Source organism: Hirundo rustica, chromosome 2 (genome assembly GCF_015227805.2).
Source record: "Hirundo rustica isolate bHirRus1 chromosome 2, bHirRus1.pri.v3, whole genome shotgun sequence".
NCBI lineage: Eukaryota > Metazoa > Chordata > Aves > Passeriformes > Hirundinidae > Hirundo > Hirundo rustica.
In genome coordinates, this window is record NC_053451.1 from 926544 (window position 1) to 947327 (window position 20784).

At 52.9% G+C, this 20784-nt stretch overlaps 1 protein-coding gene across 4 annotated transcripts in view; it reads left to right on the forward strand.

The window, feature by feature from the left end:
* The first annotated feature begins 737 nt into the window (after positions 1–737).
* Positions 738–20784, forward strand: part of HUNK (hormonally up-regulated Neu-associated kinase) — a 42964-nt gene continuing 22917 nt past the window's right edge. For 2 of the 4 annotated variants that reach the window (XM_040056983.1, XM_040056984.1), the window contains exons 1-2: positions 1425–1673; positions 15935–16227. In XM_040056983.1, coding sequence (XP_039912917.1) covers positions 1425–1673; positions 15935–16227 — 542 coding nt within the window. Of the gene's footprint in view, positions 783–1424; positions 1674–2918; positions 3425–15934; positions 16228–20784 lie in introns of those variants that run through there. The other 2 variants (XM_040056986.1, XM_040056985.1) reach the window with 2 other exon arrangements.

The window sequence follows — 20784 nt, forward strand, 5'->3', positions numbered from 1 at the left end:
ACATGCAATGAGTGGACATTTTCAACCCAAACCATTATTTAGGGGCTTTGAAGCTTTCCCTTCTCCAGTTTCCGCCTACTGGGACAGTGCCGGATTTCTGTTTTGTGTGAAATTTCATCTGAAAACACGTATTTCCATGGAGCGTGGTGGTGTGGAGCCAGCTCCAGGGTTCCCAGCCCCGGGACTGTATTTAGCCACTGGGAACGCCTTATGGAGAGCCTGGTGCCAGGTACAGCTGCCCCTCGACGGGAAGTTTTGCTGACACGACTCACATCTCTCAGGGTGTCTGTGGTTCCTTTCAGATTTTGAAGTATTCCCTAACACAAGTGTGCAGGCAAAACTTACAAATGTGGATCGTGCTTCAAGACAAATAGGGGCTCTTCATGACTTTCTCCACACGTTAATAAATTTCATTAATACAGCTAAAGACGGGTCGGAGGTTAAAATCCTTCTGAGGCATTTCAATGAATTAACTGCCCCATCAGATCTCCCTCAGCACGAGTGCCGACAGAGACAAAGAGGAGGGCAGAGCGTCACTGACCATCCGAAACTCCGGGCGGGCTGGCTTTGCCGGCTGCCTCCCCTTCCAGCCCTGCTGGGTGGGAGGGGGCTGCGCGGTGACAATGGCAGCGTACTCGTTCCTGCTCCGTCCCCACGAGCCGGGGAAGGTCGCTCGGGAAGTGACAGTGCCGCGGGCCCGGCCTGCAGCCGACGGGCGCCCGGGTCGGCGAGGGAGTCCTCGAGGGACGCGGGATGCCGAGGGATGAGATGGAGAAGCGGCGGTGAGAGAAGCGGGGAGGGAGCGGGACGGAGCGGCGGTGGCCATCGCGCCTTTCCGACACGGCGGCGAGGAGGGCACGGACGCGGCGGCGAAGGGAGGTGGGGGAAAGCCACACAAAAGCCGCTCCCGGACAGCAGCGAAGCAGAGCCGCCCGCAGAGCGAGTGGCGCCGTGCCCGGGAGCGCCGCGCTAATTCCCGGGAGAGGGATGCGCCGGGACGCCGGGGGTGGGGGGACAGCCGTGTGCGCAACCCCCCAGAGCCCCGGGTCTGGCTCGCAGCTGCTCCCGCCGCGTGCGAGCGGATTAAATTACCGCAAATTCAAACCGAACCAGCCCGCTCCCCCCTCCTTCCTTCCCTCCGCCCCCTGCCCCGCTGCCGGCGTGAGGCTGGAACGGGGAGGAGGGACGGGGAGGAGGCGCCGGCTCCGAGGAGGGGCGGCAGCCCGGGGCACCTCGGCTCGCCCCAGTGCCGGCCCCCGCCCGCCCCGCTCCGCCCCGCGGCCCCTCCGCCGCAGCGCTGCCCGCAGCAACTTGGCTGAGCGCTCGGGGGGCAGCGGCTGGGGCGGCGTAGAGCCGGGCAGAGCCGAGCCGAGCAGGGCAGAGCCGGGCAGAGCCGAGCCGGGCAGGGCAGAGCAGAGCCGGGCATGCCGGCGGCGGCGGGCGATGGGCTCCTGGGCGAGCCCGCGGCCGTGGCGGCGGGCGGGGAGGCGCGGCGGGCGGCGGCGGACGGAGGCTCCTTCCTGGCAGCCTGGCTCGGCGCCGCCGCGCCCCGGGAGCGCCTCCGCGACTTCCAGCACACCAAGAGGGTCGGCAACTACCTGATCGGCAGGAAGCTGGGAGAGGGATCCTTCGCCAAGGTCCGCGAGGGGCTGCATGTGCTCACCGGAGAGAAGGTACCGCGCCCGCCGCGGGCAAAACGGGGGGAAAGCGGGGGGAAAGCGGGGGGCTGGCTGGTGAGCGGGCTGTGCTGATGCCTGCCGGCCGGGAGGGTGAACCCCCTGGCAGGATGGACGAATCCCCCGGGAGGATGAAGAAGCCCCCCGGGAGGATGGAGGAGTCCCCCGGGAGGATGGAGCAGCGCCCCGGGAGGATGGAGCAGCGCCCCGGGAGGATGGAGGAGCGCCCGGGGAGTATGGAGAAGCCCCCCGGGAGGATGGAGGAGTCCCCCAAGAGGATGAAGAAGCCCCCGGGGAGGATGGAGCAGCGCCCCAGGAGAATGGAGAAGCCCCGCGGAAGGATGGAGGAACACCCGGGGAGTATGGAGAAGCCCCCCGGGAAGATGGAGGAGCCCCCCCAGGAGAATGGAGGAGTCCCCCAGAAGGATCGAGGAAGCCCCCCAGAGGATGGAAGAGCCCCCCGGTGGATGGAGGAGCCCCCTCGGCGCCGTCCCCAACTTCACTCTGCTCCTCCGGGCGCTCCCCCCGCGCCCACAGAGCTTTCCGCGGCTGCAGTCTCGCCTTCCTCTTGCGCTCTTTCGGCTGCCTCGACCTGTCTTTTTTTCCCTTTAATTTTAAATTTTATTTTCATCTTCTCCCCCAGTTTGTGTGCTCACTTTTCCTGGTGAGACAAGCGGGATTTTTGGCGAGACTCGTGTTCCCGGGGAGCCGTCACTGCGTGCGGTCCGGTCGCGACATATCACGCGTGAGGACACGCGGGGACTTGTCGCGCACCCGGCGATGCTGCGGGTGGGGGCACGGTCCGGCCGGCTCGGGTCGTTGGTACAACGCGCAGCGAATGTCTTTGCTGGCGGAGATGCACCCCGGTTGGTTCTTCCCTGGGGAGGCTGCTTGGTAAAGTCCGTGCAGGGTCGCTGCTTTTTGGGTTTTATCCAGAACCCTTCGGCGGAGGCTGTTACCCATCAGTTCGGACCGGTCGCAGCGTTATCAGGAGCAGCAGGGGCTGGGCTGGGCATTAAATCCGACAAGGACGAGCCCCTGATGAGGAGTTGCGCTGCTCTTGTTTATCCACACAACTTCTAAGTGCTGTGAGGAGCGGCTGAGGGAGCTGGGGTTGTTTATCCTGGAGAAAAGGGGGCTCAGGGGGGACCCTGTGGCTCTGCACAACTCCCTGACGGGAGGGGACAGCCGGGGGGGTCGGGCTCTGCTCCCAGGGAACAGGGACAGGAGGAGAGGGAACAGCCTCAGGCTGGGCTAGGGGAGGATTAGGGTGGACATCACCAAGAATTTCCCCATGGCAAGGGTGCTCAGGCCTTGGCAGGGGCTGCCCAGGGAGGTTTGTAGCGTCCATCCCTGGAGGTGTCCGTGGAAGGAGCAGAGGTGGCGCTCAGCGCTCTGGGCCGGTGGCAAGGTGGGCATCGGGCACAGCTGGAACTCGGTGATCTCTGAGGTCCTTTCCAGCCTCAGTGACTCTGGGATTCTGTGGGCAGTGGGACTCGTGCCTCTCCTGTATCAGACACAGGGTTCCCTCCCCGGAGCAGGATGCTGGGCTCTTGCTGAAGCCTCCCCGGAGCAGCGGGGCTGAGTGCGCCGTGATTCCCCCCGGCTTCAGCAGCGCTGCCAACGTGCCGCCGTTGATGATTGCATTCCTGCGCTCTCGGGCAGTCACTTCTTCATTCCAGGAAATTTGTCACGGAGCGAAATTTAATACCGGGCTCTGCGAATCTCATCATGTGAAAAGTGACAAGGTTTGTGAATATTATCGTATAGGAATGCAAAAAAAAAATAAATAAATGTTGCTCTCCTCTGTTACCAAGCGTGTGCTTCTCCTTGGTAACAGAAACATCCAATGATCCTGCAGTTGATAAAAGGCACATGCACACACACGTCCTCCCCACCTCCACATTTTGGGTTTGCTACATTTATCTCAGTCTGCTAAGAGGGGAAAAAAATAAAAAAGACCCACCACACACCCCTCTTTCTCAGCTCCCAGGTCTGCTGCTCGATTCGGGTTTTTTTTTTGTCTCCCTCAGTGCCTTGAATAACACACACTGTGACAATGTGAGGAGCAGAAACTGAGCAAGTCACGCTTCCCTTCTGCCGTGTCCATCTCTGAGGCACTCGCCGGCAGTGGCTGAAGGATGGGTCACATACTTTCAAACTGACTAATCAAATGTCCACCTTCCCAGAAACCCACCTCTTTAATCCCAGCTATTTGTGGATAAGCAGTTAATGGGTGGGAGATAAGAGTTATTAATGATAAGAGTTATTATGATGTGCTTCAGGTGAGGTCCTGTCTGAGAGAGGTTCCTCCCTCTCCTCCGAGGAAGGAATGCTTTCTGTGCCCCTCGTGAGGATGTCCCCCCGGCTCGGGGCTGATGGACGCTCGGCTCTCCTGGGCGCATTCCCGTGCCAGCTCCAGCGTGGCCCCCAGGCTGAGGCAGCTGAAACGTGCCCAAGCTGGCTCTGCCTGGCGGCTCTGCCCACGTGGAGCCCACCCCAGGCAGCTGGGATGGCAGGGAGCGAAGGGAAGCATCAGCTCCATCCTTGCTGAGCGTAGGGCTGTGTCAGCAGGGAGGCTGAGGCTGGCAGGGTGGGGATGGCATCTGGCCTGATGCCCAGAGAGCAGGGATGCTCTGCTGGCAGCTGGTCATGGGAGGCGGCCCTGTGGGGACAGACCACTGCACTTGGCTGTGGAGATCAACCATTCCTTGGGCACTTCCACCAGAGCATCCTCCCACCCTCTGCTGCCAACAGAGCATCCCTGCTCTCCGGCCACCAGGCAGTTCTCGTCCTGATCCTGTTCCCACCTTGCTCCTCCCAAGGCTGGAAGGGAAGGTCGCTCCGTGAGGTGCTGATGCTGTCCCCACTTCCATGGCCCGAGGCAGATTTTTGTCTGTAAAGCCACTGTGGAGCCAAGGGCATTGCCTAAATTCAATAAAATTGCCCTGAGAGTGTAAAGCAGATTCTTCCTCGTGCTGTTCTGGCAGAGCCCGGGCCCTTAGGGTTACTGAAATGTCAGACTTCACTGGGGGAGCCCAAACAGGTTTTGATTTGCAGCAGACTTTAGCAATTCCGGAGGAGTTAATGCCCATCATTGTCTCAGAAAATGGTGTGTTTGGGAATGAAATCCGTGGATTAATGAGCCCCCGGCCAGGCTGGGATCCGTGGCCCTGACACGAGGCATTGTACGCAGTCGAGGCGATGCCAGGCGGGTGCCAAAAATCTGCCATGACCTCAGCCTGACATTACTGGAAGGCGCAAAGGTCTTCAGGAGGACGGGATGGCACATCCCGGGCGCCAGACTCCAGTGGGGCAGCTGCTGGACCGTGCCCTCGGGGTGACCCGCGTGGGATGGGGCTCAGCAGCTCCTGCGGGAGGGTGAGCTGAGGTGAGATTTTTAAACCTTCCCCGCCCGGGTTTTTATCCTTGGGCTTTAACCCACGTCTCTGGCGGTGCATCCCGTGGTTTGCGCTGCCGGAGCGCCAGGCGTGTTGCTATTTTCTGGGCTTGAAAAACCCGTGGTGGGGCCTGATGCAATTAAGGGAGTTTTAGCTGAGCGCGGGAGAACGTTGAGCAGATTATTCTTTCTGCGGCTTTTGAATGAAGTATCACAGCCTGTAATCTGACATTTTGGGGTAAAGGGCTGATTTGTCAGCCTGACTCAGGCAGTCTTTATTGCTAATCCTAAGGAGACATTGCTCCTCTAGGAAGAGCAAGCGGATGTAGCTTTAAACTGTGGCTCTGAGGCCCTGCTGAGTGAGCTGAGTGCTCTGTTAATATTAAAATTAATTTCTGTATGGTTTAGTTTAAGTATAGGTTAGGCATTGCTCAGTTAAATGATGTTAAGTTCTGTCAAGTTTAGGTTACTTTTAAGTTTTGATAAGTTTAAGTTTTGATAAGTAAGTTTTATAAAGTTCAGATGATATGAGATTTATATCCTATTAATTTAAAGTTTTTACATGTAGGTTTTATTAAGTTACTACAATTTGAGGTTCTTTTGCCAAAATTTATTCGTATTGAGTTGAAGTATTGTTTAAGTTTTAAAATTACCCTAAGTTTTGTTAAAATATGCTTATCTAACTTGCAAAGTCCAGTTATTTTTCCTTAGACATAAGAAGGCTTCGACTGAAACAGCTGTGATGAAATATTGGTAAACACCTGTTTGTGGGGTGAGCTGTGCTTGGGTGACTTTGGGAGCCCGTGCACAACACACTCTTGGATTCCTCCAAGTCAGTCACTGGGTGATGGGGATCAGGCAAAGGAGATGTTTCTCCTTTATAAGGAGAGATGTTTTTATAAAAAGGTGTATTTTTATAAAATTATATTGAAACAGTTATTTTTTGCATTCTTGGGGAGGTGATTGCCATCGCTGTGGTGGGGTTATTTGAGGCTCTGTTAGCTCACTCTGCGTTATCTATTCCGTTATCTGCTGCATAGCCCACTGCAGTGTCCCAATAACTCTGTACAGCATCGTGGAGTGACAACACATTGACAATATATTGAGCCAAAGTTCCTGTAAACAAACCTGAGCCAAGATTATATTTAACTGCTTCTCGGTGTAATCTTTGGCACTACACAAAAAAAAAAAAAAAAAAAAAAAAAAAAGTCACCGAGGCAAATTGACTCATTTGATTTCTCATCCATGGAAAACTTTGTTTATAATTTTCTTCGGTGCTATTGTTGAGCTAGAACAAGGTACATTTTTAGTTACACTTCGTCAAGAGGCATTCTGCAACGGTGGGAAGCAGCGGCTAAAAATACAATTTACCAGGTTTTCTGCGGAGGCAAAGCAATTCATATTATAAATGGCCTTTACACAGCAGAGTTCACGTTCAGAATGCATTTCTTAAATAAAGAGGTAGAGAAAAAATAAAAAGGAAAGGCGCATTTGAGCCCCCACCCGCGGAGGTGCAGGGGTGGGTGGGCAGAGCAGCCTCCCTGCAGAGACCTGGAAATGCCTCTTTGTGGTACGGAGTTAATTCTGCCGTGAGTAAATTCGCCCTTTCCTTGCGTGTTTCACCGCAGGTTTCGGGGAATGGAGACCTGGTGGCTTTTGGGGCAGGTGAGGATCTCGCCCCGTTGATGCCCTGGGTGGCCGTTCCCTCCCTTGTGACATCTCTGCTCTTCACTGGGAAATTCAGCACTGGGAAGGGACTGTCAGCCTCGTCTGTATTTCAAAATGCAGTAGCACTGGCTTAAAACCTGGGAAACTGGGCACATACCCACGTATAGTTCTAGGATCTTTACCCTTTCTGAGTTTTGGGGGCCTTGAGGGTGTGTGTGGTGTCACCTTCAAACCATCCTGCCAACCAAGTGGGTCAGCAAGTTGCCTCACTGCAGGCAAAAGTTGAGTTTCTAAGGTGTTTGCAGGTCTTTCAGTTCCTTTTTCCTCCCTCCCAGGTATTGTGAGGTTGCAGGTAAAACTGTGAGACCTTCATTGTTTTCAGGGCATCAGAGGGTAAAGCTGCAGGATTTTAATTTGAAATTTGATCTGTTATTTTTTTTTCTCTTCCTCCAGCGATACTTGTATATCAGTTTCCTGGATGCGTTTGTTCTCTCACATATCTTTAGTTAGTAATTTTATCTTTACCTGCTTCTCAGCGTACTTTCAAATTTTATCCCTATCCAAAAAGCTTTCACAAGCTTCTTTTGAGAAGCGCTGAGTGCGAATCCACAGGGTGGCTTTTTCCCAGGATGCTGTTCCCCTTTATTAAGCAGCTGCCAACTGTTGCACCTGGATGGTGTGCCACTCTTGGTTACATGCACTGAGGAAACAAAAGCAGGGTGTTTCTGCAGCCTGCATTTTGACATTTTCTCGCTTCTAGGCGTTTGCTTTCGCAGCTTTTCTTTTCGCAGGGGTTTGTGTCCGTGTGTGCAGATCCAGAGTTGGTGCCGAAGCCGCTCCATGCACGCTCCTGTGAACGTGCCGCCCTCCAGGAGATGCTCTGGAGAGCAGTGTTGTGGTTGCGGTGGCAGCACGGAGGACTTGGCTGGCAGCAGGACCAGGCTGCTGTGTCGCTGTGGTGTTCCCTCATAGGTGTTGTGGAGCTTGCAAGGGTTTTAGCAGAAGGCAGAGTGGAGCCAGACTGCCGATATGCTCCCAGCTGCTCAGTCTGTTTCACCTGGACAATAACCAGGATATAAAGCCACGCTCTTCCCTCTCTCCCTTTCCTGTGTTGCATGGTGGGTGTGAGCAGGAACGAGCTCAGATAGGCCAGGAGCCTTCTCATTAATGACTTCCAGAAAGATTGACTTAATGTTTTCCAGCTCTAGTCTGCAACTTGCTCTGCAATGAGCTGAATTGATGCACATGTGGCAGTTCCTTATCCTCTTGAGATAATCTGCTTTTAAGTTTGCATTCAGCAGTTCTGAGGATGCCTCCTGTCAGCAATGTGCTGCTTTTCCTACAGGCGGTTCTCCTTTCAGAGGCAGATGCAGGATGGAGGGGAGCCGAGCGCTGTGGGTTGAATTGACACCGGGTGACGCTCACATCTGGATCCGAGTGTTTGTTCCTGCAAGTTTTGTAGTTTTAGCTTGTTCAATGACATGTAAAGCTGCGAGCCCGTTTCCAAAGGCATGTGTTCCTATGAATGTCTTGGCAGTTAGAGCTCATCTTGCTCCCTGCATTGTGCAGCGTCTCCTGCCACACCGGTGACCTGCAGGATGCTGCTGCAGCCTCCTGCGTTTCAGCAGAGGCAGCATCTTTGCCCCTCGGCCCTCAGGAGCTGGGGAAGGGGAGGTTATTAATGAGCAGCACCTGCTCTTCACCCCGGCAGGCAAGCAGTGGTGACAAACCTCGCGGTGGCTGAGTTGTGACGCTGCCTGAACCCCGAGCTGCGGTGCTGTCTGCACAGCGGGAATGAGCTGAGGGGTTTCAGCTGACTGTGCTCTTCTTCAAGGTTATGGAGAGGCAACAAAGCTGTCCAAGGCCAATAACTGAGGAGATATCAGCCAGGAAATGAATTAGGGGGATTGCAGGGTTGGTGCTCACCTGGCAGTGCGGGATACCAGAGCAGACTGGCTGGACTCAGGCCGTGCTGGTGCTGTCTGCACGCCCCACTTTGGCTCCTTCAGCTCCAGGCTGGCTGAGCTGGTATTTTCAGATGAACTGAAGAGCAGAAAACCCAAACCTCCCTCTTTTCCATGGCTTAGTGAGAGTGCTTGTGCTGTTTCCCTGAGAGGATGTCTGGATCTGCAGGGGATGAGTTCAGTGTCGAGAGTGGTTTTGGTGGGCTGGAGGTTGTGCTGATGAAGAGAACTGGGCTGGCTTTTCTGCAGCACCAGAGAAGCTGCCCTGGGACCCACCCAGGACAGAGGTGAGCTGGCTCAGTGACCCCCTGCCACACCTGAGTGCCGATCTGTGCTCTGGCAGTGCTGGCAGAGGGCAGGGTCAAACCTCATCCTCATGGGAAGGGCCTGGAAGGAGTCACCACGGTCCCCTGGGGAAACCATCTGCAAAAAATTAACAGAAGCTGCTGCTGCACTGACCAAAGTCTCCTTTTTCTGTCAGCGTTTGCTCTGCCCTGGCCCTGAGCTGCGGGTTCAACACCTCTGGTGCTACACCCATGGTGCTTCTCGTCCGCCATGTGAGATCAGAGGCACGGTGAGGAAAACCGTTGCAACAAAGAGAACTAAAAAAAGCCAAGTTATATAAAATAAAGTTCCTTTGCTCTCTGTCTGTTGTGGAAGATTGTCATGGAAACATTTTTTTCAGAGAATAAATTAGTTTTCTGTGAATAATGTCCACAGAGCTGAGGGAGAGTATTATTTATATATAAAATCTTTATTGGAGACACCTTTTTCCTGGCTCCTGACAGTTGTAAATGTTTTATCTGCCGTGTTTTAAATCACTACAAAGGAGGGTATTACCTGGGCCTCCAAAGCTGTGGCTCACGGCTGTTGGTTTTTCTCTTCCCTAAAGCCAGAGAGCTGTGTTGGTATTAAATCAGGGGCACTTAGCCTTCCACAACTCCAGTTCTGCATGAGATGGCTAAAGTGTGCAACGGGGGCTGTTTAATGGCAACCATATCCCACAGGCAGGAGGATGGGAATGCCATTGGGGTCACTCCTCTGCTTCCCCTTCCCCGCTGGTATCCTGCGACCTTCGCCCGTCTCCCTGCCGCAGGGGAGCTTCTCAGAGTTGGGAGGGCGAGCTGTGGCTTATTTTCCCCCAGGAAAGTCCTCTCTGGTAGCTGCTCGCGCCTCGAGTTCAGAGTTTTCCTCCGGTGTTTTGGCATGGCAGCCTTACCTTAGGAGCAAGGAGCCCTCTTCTGCAAAGCAGGGAGATTTTGGGGAGCGCTGCTCGAGGGATATTCTGCGTTTTGTCCCAGGCCCGGAGACAAGCTTGTTCCTCGCAGGAAATGTCTCCGGCCTGGAGCCTGGTTTTGACAGGCTCTGCGAGGATTTCTTTGGGAACCTTTCGGTGCATCCTCGTGGGTGTCTGTGCCTGGCTTTCTGCCACCGCTACTTTCATCGGTCTCTGCGTAATCTCTCTTGACTTGTGTGGGTTTCCTGAGAGGCCAGGGAGGTAAAGATGTGCTGCTCTCCCTCACGGCTGCAGTTAGGGCTGCCCCATTAATTGGCTGAGCAAGAGAGCACTGAAAGGTGCCTGGGACTGATTCCTTTCTGCCCGAGGCAAGCCAGATCCCCACCGTGCCCCGCTCAAGATAAGCCATAAACCGGGTTCCTTCCCATGGTTGAGGCTGTTCTGTGTTCCTGCTTCCCAGGCAGCCTCTGGCCCTGTGGCGTCTGTGCCTGGTACAAATGCCGCTGCTTTGGACGTGCAGAACCAAGGAAAAATGTATTTTATGGGGGTTTCTTTTCAGAGCGGCTGGCAGCGTAGGGGCGTTGTTTCACCCCGCCTGCCTCCAAACCGTCTCCTGCTGGTCCCTGAGCTGTAGGAGTCCGGCTGTCCCAGGTGCCAGGGATGCTGACGGGCCAGGCTGTGTCTGTCTGTCCCTGTTTGAACAGCGAGTGACGCAGAAGATGAGAGGCAAAGGGCAGCTGCCTCTATGGAAACAGCAGAGGTCCAGGGAAGGATAATCACTGTTGCCTGTGGAACACGGCACGAAGTTCTCCATAAATATGATGTGAGGTAACAGATGAGTTGAAGAGGAAGAGCCCGAGTTTGCCCGATTTGCCTTTTGGGATGTTAATTTCCATTTTATTAAGGAGCTTTCTCTTATCACAAATCTTTCCCTCATGTAGGTGCTTGCAGAAAATCATTGAGTCAGTGCTTAGCATTCTCTTAATTAAACATTTGGAGCTTCAGTCAGTTACTATGACAAACAGTTCCTGGACCTCAGACCGTTCTGAAGCTCTTCTCAGAACTCTTTCCAAAACTTGAATGTAATTTTTTAATTACTGGCACCAGAAGTGGATTCAGCAATCTAATAATAGTCCCCAGTGCCTTGGACAGGTGTAATTAATACCTTTCCTTACTCTACCAAATACATCCTGCTTATGCTTTTGGGGATTATGTTTAAGTTGGCCGTGGCAGCAGGAGGCCTTACGATGATTTGCTTATCTAAAGTCCTCCTGAATACCTTTCCACACTGCTGGGTACTGGCATGTTTGGGCTGGAGGGAACGGGTAGGATGTTGTTTTTATCCCCTGGCAGTCGGATTCTTTCCCTTCAGGCTAGCAGGAATCCCAAGCACACGAGTGAAAGTACTCGGAGCTCCTTTCTTGTCTGGAAAAGTTTCTGTTCCTTCAGGGGCTGATTTCAAGGCTTTCCAGGCTGTGTCTTGCCTGCCAGCAGAGCCAGTGGCCTTCTGCCTGCTGAGACATTTATCCTGGACTCGTCTGCAGCAGCTGGGTTTGTGGATTGCTACACCCCAAACTCTCAGCTTACTTGTCAGACTCAGAAGAAAAATACCTCAGCAGCAGCTACCTTTTCTTATACCTACCTTTTCTGATTGCTGATTTTACTACAGAGCTGAAATAGCCTTTTCTTTAGAGCTTTATTTCTTAAGGTCCTTGAACTTGCTGCGTAAAAACTCACATTCCTTTACTACACTGTAAAATTTGCTAAGCTGCAACAGTTAGAGAAAAGAATAAACTCTACGCAGAGAATGAAATTGGCATTTTCTAGTCCTTGGGTTGTGTTGTGATGAACAACTTGTTCTGTGCCTGGCTGGGTGATTGCCCAGAAATGAGATGCCCTGGAATGGGTTGGTTTTGGGACTCTGCTCACAATTGTGCAGGCTTCAGAGTTAGGTCTGTTTAATATGATCTGAATTGGCCACCCAAAATCACCAGCTGGTTTTGGAAACGGAGCTCAGTTTTTTGGTGGCGAGAACAGCGGTAAATACAAAGCAAGCTGCAAGTGAAGCCAGACAGCTATCACTGGGAAAAAGAGAGGAAAGAAGCTGAATTTACTGCCGCCTTGAGCACGGCAAAAAGAAAAAAGCCGGAGATGGACTTGCAGTACCGATGGCTGCAAAATATCTCCACGGTTTGGCTCTTTGTCTCAGCCTCCTGGCTGAGTTTAAATTGGACAGTGAAGGTTTGTGATTTGGGTGCAGAAGTGCAAGTCTCAGGCCTTCTCTTTGCCTGTGCCCCGAGCTGCAGCTCTGAGCTGTGCTGGTGTAGTCAGGACGCTTCAGGATGGTGCTGGGAGCGAGGGCTGCTGCCTGGCTTGGCACCAGGTCAGGCAGGTCTGCAAGGAGTAAACTCTGGGGAATAAAAAAATGACAAAAAAAACCATGAGGAAAAGAAGAGGAATAAGGCAGGGGTTGTCCCTCCAACAGTGAAATAGTCCCTCCGATAGTTCAAGTTGCTTCTCTTGTGCTCTGTTGGTCCCCTGGCCAAATCCCACAGCTCTTGCTGGCTTCTTTTTCAAACCAGTTTCCTCTCCATTCAGCCGAAGCTCCCTTTGGCAGCAGCCAGCAGGAACTGCCTCCCTCTTGGACTGGGAATTTGCAGAAGGAAACAATCCAAGCGCTCGGGTATGTGGCGAGAGCTCTTTAACAGTCCTCAAAATGTCACACCCCGGTTTGGCGAGGTCAGGAGCCATCCCCTGCTCCCTGCAAAGTTAAACATGTTGGAACATTATTTGCTGAGCCGGGGCCAGTGCAGTGGGAGTGTTCCTGTGGCTGTTAGTGCAGCGTCTGACCTGGGCATTGCTCAGGACCTCCTGCCTTTGGCTCCTCGGGAACTGAGCAAAGCGGCCCCGTTGCAGAACGTCCAGGCCACGGGCTGAGTTGACCTCTGGGCGAGCAAATGTCTACAGAGGCACAACTTCCTGAGCTGGGCTTTCTCCAAGGGGTTTAAATAGCTGGCAGAAGGGATGAGGATGACTTGGACTTCTGCTCGCTGGGCACCTGGAGGTTCCTCCTGCAGCAGAACCTCCTTGGGTTGTTGGCAGGTCTGGGAAGCTGCCCCTCGGCAGCTGGTGCCTCCTGCATGGACACAGGGATGGGGGCATTCCTGGGATGAGTGGGACCCCCTTCCCCGCTTCGTGGCGATTCCGTACCTCTTGCAAAGGGGCTGCAAAGCGTGTCTTCTCCGGCGGCAGCAGCTCTGGCTCCCAGATTCCTCCAGGCAACGTTTGGTCCTTTAAACTGTTTCTTCTCGGGTTTATTTTTCTCCCCGGGGGCCTTGCTGTGGCTGTTTCTGTGAGGTCTGGTGCCAGTCAGCTTCGCCTTCCCCCGCCTCTCCCTCCCTGAGATTCACAAGCCCTCCCAGAGCAGGAGAGGAGCTGGCACCAGTCCCCCGTGCCACCATGTGTGTGGGACACGTGCTGCCGTTTGGGTGAGGACACGTGCCCGCGATGGAGCTCCAGCCCTGCATCCTCTCCTGCAGGGAGAAGAGAGGTGCTGGCCCTGCCCTCACCTGCGCCCCTGCGTGCTTTAGGCCAGCCTGGAGGATTTTAGCTGGAGCGAAGCAGAAATTGCTCATGCGATGTGTCACACCGTAACCTTCAGGAAAGTAATTCATTCCAGCAGTGTAATTCTGGGACTCGGGAACCAAAAATATGGGCTATTACTCATCTTTGTATCTCATAACACAGCATAACCTGAACCGTTTATCTATTTACACAGCAGAGGTTTGGCCAAAAGCAGAATGTCAAGAGCCACTGTTGCTACATATTGAGAGCAATTACTTGCATTATCATTTATTTTCTTTTATTTCTGTGCCAGTATTGGCCAGGAGCTCAAGTCAGGAGATAGGCACGATGCAGAAACAAAGAGCCCCTCCTCGGAGCTTGGGAGAGCAAAGCTGAGTAATTGGCATGTCTTGAGTAGGCTGCGAAAGCTCGAATGTGTTCGTTTGATGATTACCCAACATCTCCAGTATTTTCTCTACCGACTGCTTTTCCCTTCTGCATGAATGAAATTTCCAGGTGCATGCACACACATCTACACTGCACGGGAGGCTCTGTGTGTTAAGTGTGTCCGGGCACATTTGGTCTTCGCTCGCCTTGGTCTACCCTGGGTGAACTCCAAACTGGGAGTATTTAGCTAAGTCAGCCCTGGGGTAACTCTGCACAGAGTTTGATCCCTAGAACAGGGTATTGCTGGAACAAATCTGCTGGTCCCACCTCAGCCGGTTCTGTCAGCTGTGCAGGGAGGTCTCCTGGACCTGATGGAAGGGGTCCTGAAGGGGGAAAGGTCGCTCAGAGCTGGGGTGAATCCCAACGCTGCCTTGCTTGTCTGCTGGGATTGGTGGGGTGCCTGACAAGGGACCTGTCAAAATTAAGGGAAAACTGTGTCCTGAAGGTACAGAGAGCTAACTCGTGGTGATAGACCAGTAGGTCCTCCAGTAGTCACACGGTTGGCTCTGGCTTCAGGGGATTGCTCCACCTCCACAGCTGAGCTCAGGCTGGGCAGCACGTGTGGACATGTATAATGTGCTTTTTTCTGTCAATGAGTGAGGGGTGGCTTACCAATATGAGTAATAGATTGCTGCTTCATGCTGTTACCACTCCGTGTTTTGGACCTTGCAGCTGTGATAAGTACCAGCTATTAATTTTTTTTTTTTTTTTTTTAAACTTTCGCAGAGATTGTGTTGTGCTGCCAGCGTACAGTGTGGTATCTCATGTTTCTGTAACCTGTGAATTTGTTTGTCCTCACCAGAGTAACTCCCGTGGTTTGCTGTGTAAATACTCTGTGCAAGCCTCTGTGCTCAGTTCCATCTCATTAGATGAAAGAATGTACTAATTTAAGTCCGTTTCCTTGGTGAATCACCTGAGGCTTTCAGAAGCTGTGAAATTAAGCTCTGATTTACCTGTTGTTTTATCTGATGACTAGATGATGTCTCTTTAATGTGAGCAGCCAGGAATGTGGCTCGCAGGTGTTTGTGGTCCTGGTGCTGCTGTGAGTTCACCCAGGCAGCTCTCGTGTGTGGTGTTCAGCCTTAGCTCTTTATCAGGGCTGTGTCATCAGAATGATCTTCCATAGCAGGAACACATCCAGCCAATAACGCACTCAGCAATATCGGCTCCTGGCTCTTAGCACAATTCCTGCAGTTTTACTCTTCAATTCCAAGGCATTTGTGTCAAAGGGGAGGTGCAGATCACCGGGAAGCCCGGACATTTCCAGGGATCCAGGGGCAGCCGCAGCTTCTCTGGGCACCCTGTGCCAGGGCCTGCCCACCCTCCCAGCCAGGAATTCCTTCCCGAGATCCCACCCAACCCTGCCCTCTGGCAGTTTGAAGCCATTCCCCTTGCCCTGTCCCTCCAAGCCCTTGTCCCAAGTTCCTCTCCAGCTCCCACGAGAGAGAAAAAGCGGAAAAAAGAAACGTGCCGGGAGAGTGGTACCAAAATGGGGTTTGTTTTTCACAGCATGTTTTAAAACAAATCATGGAAAGCCAACGCTTGACTAGGGTTTGAGAAAATTGTAATGAAAGGATACCGTCTCCAGTCGTGTATTCAAAGCCAGGAGAAGCCAAAAACGACACTTAAAAGTTGTAAACAGCAGCCTGGAAGCTTCCTGAGTAAAGAGCTGCAAGGAATGCCCAGCGTTAGGCGTGTCAAGTGTTTGTGGGTGGTTGGTGGGATTGTCTCCTCTCCTTTGTTACCGATTTCCTTGCAGCAATTTCTGACTGTCCTTGTGCAAGGAAGTGAAGGATGGACGAGTCACTGGGGATGGAAGCACAGCTCTGTCTCTGCCCTGTGCAGCTGTGCCTGGGGCCGTGGTTTTCCACCTGAGAGGGACATCCTCTACACTTTTCTTAATGCTTGTTTATACAAGGCTAGAGCAGCAAATCATCGATGTGACAGCTGACAACCCCCTCTCCTGTCCTCCCCTTAGGTGGCAGTGAAAGTAATTGACAAGAAAAGAGCCAAGAAGGACACCTATGTCACCAAGAACCTGCGGCGGGAGGGGCAGATCCAGCAAATGATCCGCCACCCCAACATTGCCCAGCTGCTGGATATACTGGAAACTGAGAACAGCTACTACCTGGTCATGGAGCTGTGCCCTGGAGGCAACTTGATGCACAAGATCTACGAGAAGAAAAGGCTGGAGGAGCACGAAGCCCGCAAGTACATCCGGCAGCTCATCCTGGCAGTGGAGCACCTTCACCGGGCAGGAGTGGTGCACAGGTAATCTGGGGGGTAAAGCTTGCCTCAGCTCCTCTAAGTGGAGTTTATTTGCGTTGGGAGGAGGTTTCCCTGTGAAAACGTGTTCCTGAGAGCTTTCTGGCTGCTCTTGGTGGTGGGGTTTGGGTGCTCTCACTTGGGACATTGGGCTGTACCTGCAGAAAGCACTTTGGCAGCTGCAGGTGAGCACACAGGAGCTGTGCTGGCTCTACAGCCACGAACTGGACTCCCTGATCCTCGTGGATCCCTTCTAACCCAGGATGTTCTGCAGTTCTGTGTCAACAAAGATAAGGTACAGTCCAAAAGCAGGGCCCTTTCACTGCCAGCACCGTTTCGCCTCTCCAAAGCTCTGCACCGAGGTGAGCTAATGAAGCATTTCGCCATTTCTTGGAGAAGGTGCCTCTTGTTCCACTGGTGGAAGTACAGCAGCGTGGTTTGCCCAAAGCCTGGCAGTTCCTGGGCTGGGATAAAGCCTCAGTGGGACCACTGGAGTCCCTGGCTTCTGCTGCCCTGCTCTTTGCATTTGCTGCATCACCTCGGCAGGGGTGGAGAGAGGCAGAGCTGCTGCGATGCATCACCTCGTTCTCCATGCACAGAATCACAGGATAAGCTGAGTTGGGAAGACCCCACAGGGATCATCCAGCCCAGCTCCTGGCCCTGTGCAGGACACCCCAACAATCCCACCCCGTGCCTGGGAGCATTTCCCAACCAGCCCTTGAGCTCTGTGTGTGAGCAGGACGTGCATCTCCTGGCACGAGGATGCCGTGGGGTGAGGAGTTCGCCGGGGCTCCGGGGGAAACAGGACAAGCCCAGCAGAGAGAAGGCTGATGAACAAAGAGTACCTGCCCCTGCCTGCCTGAAGCCTCTGAGCAGCAAGTGGAGAGGCTGGGAGGGTGCAGGAGATGCCACATGTGACTGCCTGTGCCTGTCCCTTTCTCCCCTTCTGTGCTCTCAGCTGCCATGGAGACAGGAGGATGGTGGGCTGGCTGGACCTTTGGAGCCAGCATCTCCCCTCTCCTCTTCCTAGGTGTATTTATAGGGCGTTGTGCTAAGAAGGAGGCTCTGCTTTCTAAATTTGGGCCAGCTGGTGTTAAGTCTGGGCTCCCACACAGTTCCCATATGATGCTGAGCGAGTTGTGTAGGCCCCGTCCTCTTGGGTTCTGTGGGCACGCTGCAGGAGCCAGACATCTGAATGCTTTTGAGGATCTGGCTCCGCATCTCCTGGGCTCCACTGACTGTGCAGGAGGTGGGGAGCTGCCCCCAGCCGGCCAGCCCCTCCAGCTGTGCCCAGCTGTGTGCTGAGCTGCCCACCACGGTGCAGCGTGAGTGCAGCTGGCTCGGTGGAACTCCATGTGCGCTCTGAAAGCTGCTTTTTCTTTTTCATCTTGGGTGCCTGTGTGTTCTCTCTGATCCATTAGGGATAACTGCTATGTGCACAGGCTTACCTCGAGCTACATTTCAGGCACCACTGTAATATAAATATTTGAGCAGCCACCAGGTTCTCTATCTATCAGCCTCAAAACTGCTGATCTCCTTAAATTATTAACCCCACAGTCTGAGGCAGGGACAAGGAAGAAGTTTACTTACTGCTGTAAGGGATCAGTTGATACCCAGTATTTAGAGAGATAAAGGAAATAAATCAAGTTTCTGAGATGGGCAGAGGAAGACGAGGCAGGAACAGATGAACATGTTTAGCTTTTAACAGCAGGATGGGGTCAGCAGCAGCAGTTCCTCTCTCCCTGTAAAATTTACCTCCTGCACAGCGGCCAAGGCACTTACAGGGGGCTGGCAGGCTGGGCTTTGATTCTGTTCTTTTTCAGAGAGGACTCAAACCCACATTTTGTACAAAAATAGCTTGTTCCCTGAGCACAAGCTGGAAGCAACAGGCTGCTGTGGTGGGGAGGAGGCAGGGCTTTGGGGCCCAGGAAGAGCCTGAGTTTCCGTGGGGATGCTGCAGGTTCGGCTCTCCCCTCTCTGCTGCCGCTGTGACCTCAGCACGACTCCAGAGGCTGTGGGAGGAGGCAGCAGCCCTGAGTGACAGTGTGACAGTGCTGGGCTTCCTCTGGCAGCTCTGGGTTCTGTCTGTCCAGCCCTGCGGTGTTGAATTAACCCCTGCCCCACAGGCAGCCTCCTGCATCCCCCCTCTTTCTCAGACCACTGTGCAGCACCGAGCTGCTTCTTGAGTGGCTTCCAGGCAGTGAATGAGCAGTTCTGATTCTGCCTGAACTGCTAAACTGGACAGAATCACGGGCAGCATATCTGCAAGGGTTTTCTCTGGCTTCTCCCATTCGATGCATTGCCCTCTCCTGCAAGCAAGGAGCGTAGGGCAGTGTAGGGATGCAGGGAAAGCCCTGGTGGTGTGATCTGGATTTATTCTCCTGCCTCTCTCTGAGCAAGTGAGGGAGAAAAACGAACAATTACCTCAGGAGTTGTCCTTCAGCATCCCAGGCCTCTGACTGTGGCAGCTCTAAAAACAGGCTCTTCAATCAGCTATTGAGGGAGGGGAAAAAATAGTGCAGGAGTCTGATTCATTCTCTGCCTGGCTGCAGCGGCAATGTTCGCTTGTTGTTGTTGTTATTTTTAAAGCAGGTAAAAATACCAGCACTTCCATGTGCGTGGTGATGCGGGGGCGTTGGGGTTGGCCGCGTGTGGAAGGAGCTGCAGCACCCCCAGGCAGAAAAGGGGCTGCTGTTTGTCCCTCCAAGCGCTCCCCATGGAATGGGGCAGGGCCCTGGAAGGCTTTTCGTCGGCTATCTTATTGCAAACAAGCAAAAAAAGTCACGGGTTTTGTGTGCGTTGTTTGGGGACTGATGTAGATGGCTTCCCGTGTTCCGCTTGGGATGAAGAAGCCCAGATGGAATAAGTTGCATGAAATGTGCTTATGTTATTTGATGGGTATTACTCAGAAAGCTGCATGGCTTACAATCCAGGCTTGGCACGGCAGAAAAGCGCTCAGATCACTGGTCTTTGGACAAGAGCAGGCATCTCCAGAATTCAGTGATGATGCTTTTGTTCGGAGGCACTGATGTGTGAACAGCCTAAAATTAAAGAACTTCAAGAAACCTCATTTTTATTTAGAGGTGTAAAAATACCCCCCCAAACTCATGTTTGGCTCTGTAGATGTATTTTCAAATTCCAATTATGTCATCTGCTGAGATGGATGAAGTCTGCAAGTTCCAGAGTGCAGAAGCTGCTGCATCTTTGGTGAGGGGTGCCCAGGGTTCAGAGCTCCTCAGCTGCTCGCTGAAAGCAAAATGCCACTATTCTATATATAATTTCGTGTTATCGTTTGGGTTTCTTTCCCTCTCTCAGGAGAGCTGGTTGGTTGCTGCTAAAAATATACTTGCAACAAGCTCAGCTGTGAATCAGGTAGGAATATTTATCTTTTCCTCTGACAGAGGGAAAACAGAACCAAATGGCAAGATCTGGAGAGGCTTTCTCTTGGCAGAGGGTGTTTACACAGGTCCTCATGCTGTCAAAAAGCAGCGTGAGCAATAAGCCCTCTGGGAGCACGGGGACAGCAGGGAAAATGAAGTGAAAGCCTCGGTGCTTTGCCACTGCATCCCACAGGAAATTCTCAACAACCCTTTTAAAGTCATTTTAACAAAACTCAATCCCATTCAATGCAATTACTGTCAGGTTGTCAAGGAAAGCAATTGAATCGCGTATTGGTAGCGAAGATGGCTTGCTGTATTCCCCTTTTTCTGCCCTCATGGCAGCAGATTCCTGCCTTCCACTGCCACTTGGTGATTAGAAGCAGGTCAGGAGTTCGAAGGAGATGGAACAACCCTGGTGCTTTGGGCAGAGTGAGGTGATGCCACACGATGCAGCCGCTCAGAGTGCCACAGGATTCCTCATTTGGTACCTGCTGTTTGACATGTTGGCTTTGATAACTTCCAGCCTATTAATTTTAAGTGCCAGTAGTCTGGCTGCTGAGGCAATATTTATGACAGATCCTGCTCCACAGAACAAAACTCTCCTTTTGAAGCGTGGAGCGGGTTCGTCTTTCTGCGTTATTTCAGATTTCAGAATCACCTTTGGGCATTCTCTCCTGCAGTGCTCCAGTGTAAACAAACTAAACGTCAATTTAGTGAAGACAATGGATCAGATTCCTCTTTTACAGAGGCACCCAGGTGGAATCCAGTGACGTTGTTACTGACAGAAAAATTGGGCTCAGTGAGATTTTGATATCAAAGCCTTTGAAGTGTACATCGATACGTAAACGTGGTGATGAACCCAAACCTCTGCGACCTCTCCAGCTCTTGCGCAAGGCTTGAAAGCGGCCGTGAGGGTTGGTGGTTGATGGCTGATCGGCTGCTCTGATTAAAAATCAGATTCAGGAGAGAGCAGCCAAGCGCTGCTGCTGTGCAGCTGCTTGCTGGTAAAACCTTCTTTCTCATCCTTCCTCCCCCAGACAAGAAATAAAGTGTGAAATGCAAAACTTCCCTTTTACAGCCTGCTGCCTGCTGTGGCGCGGAATAAACCGCGGCGGGAGCAGCTGATGGGGTCACTTGCTCCAGGGATTCGCTTGTGTTCCTCACTGGAGGCGCCTGGGGATCC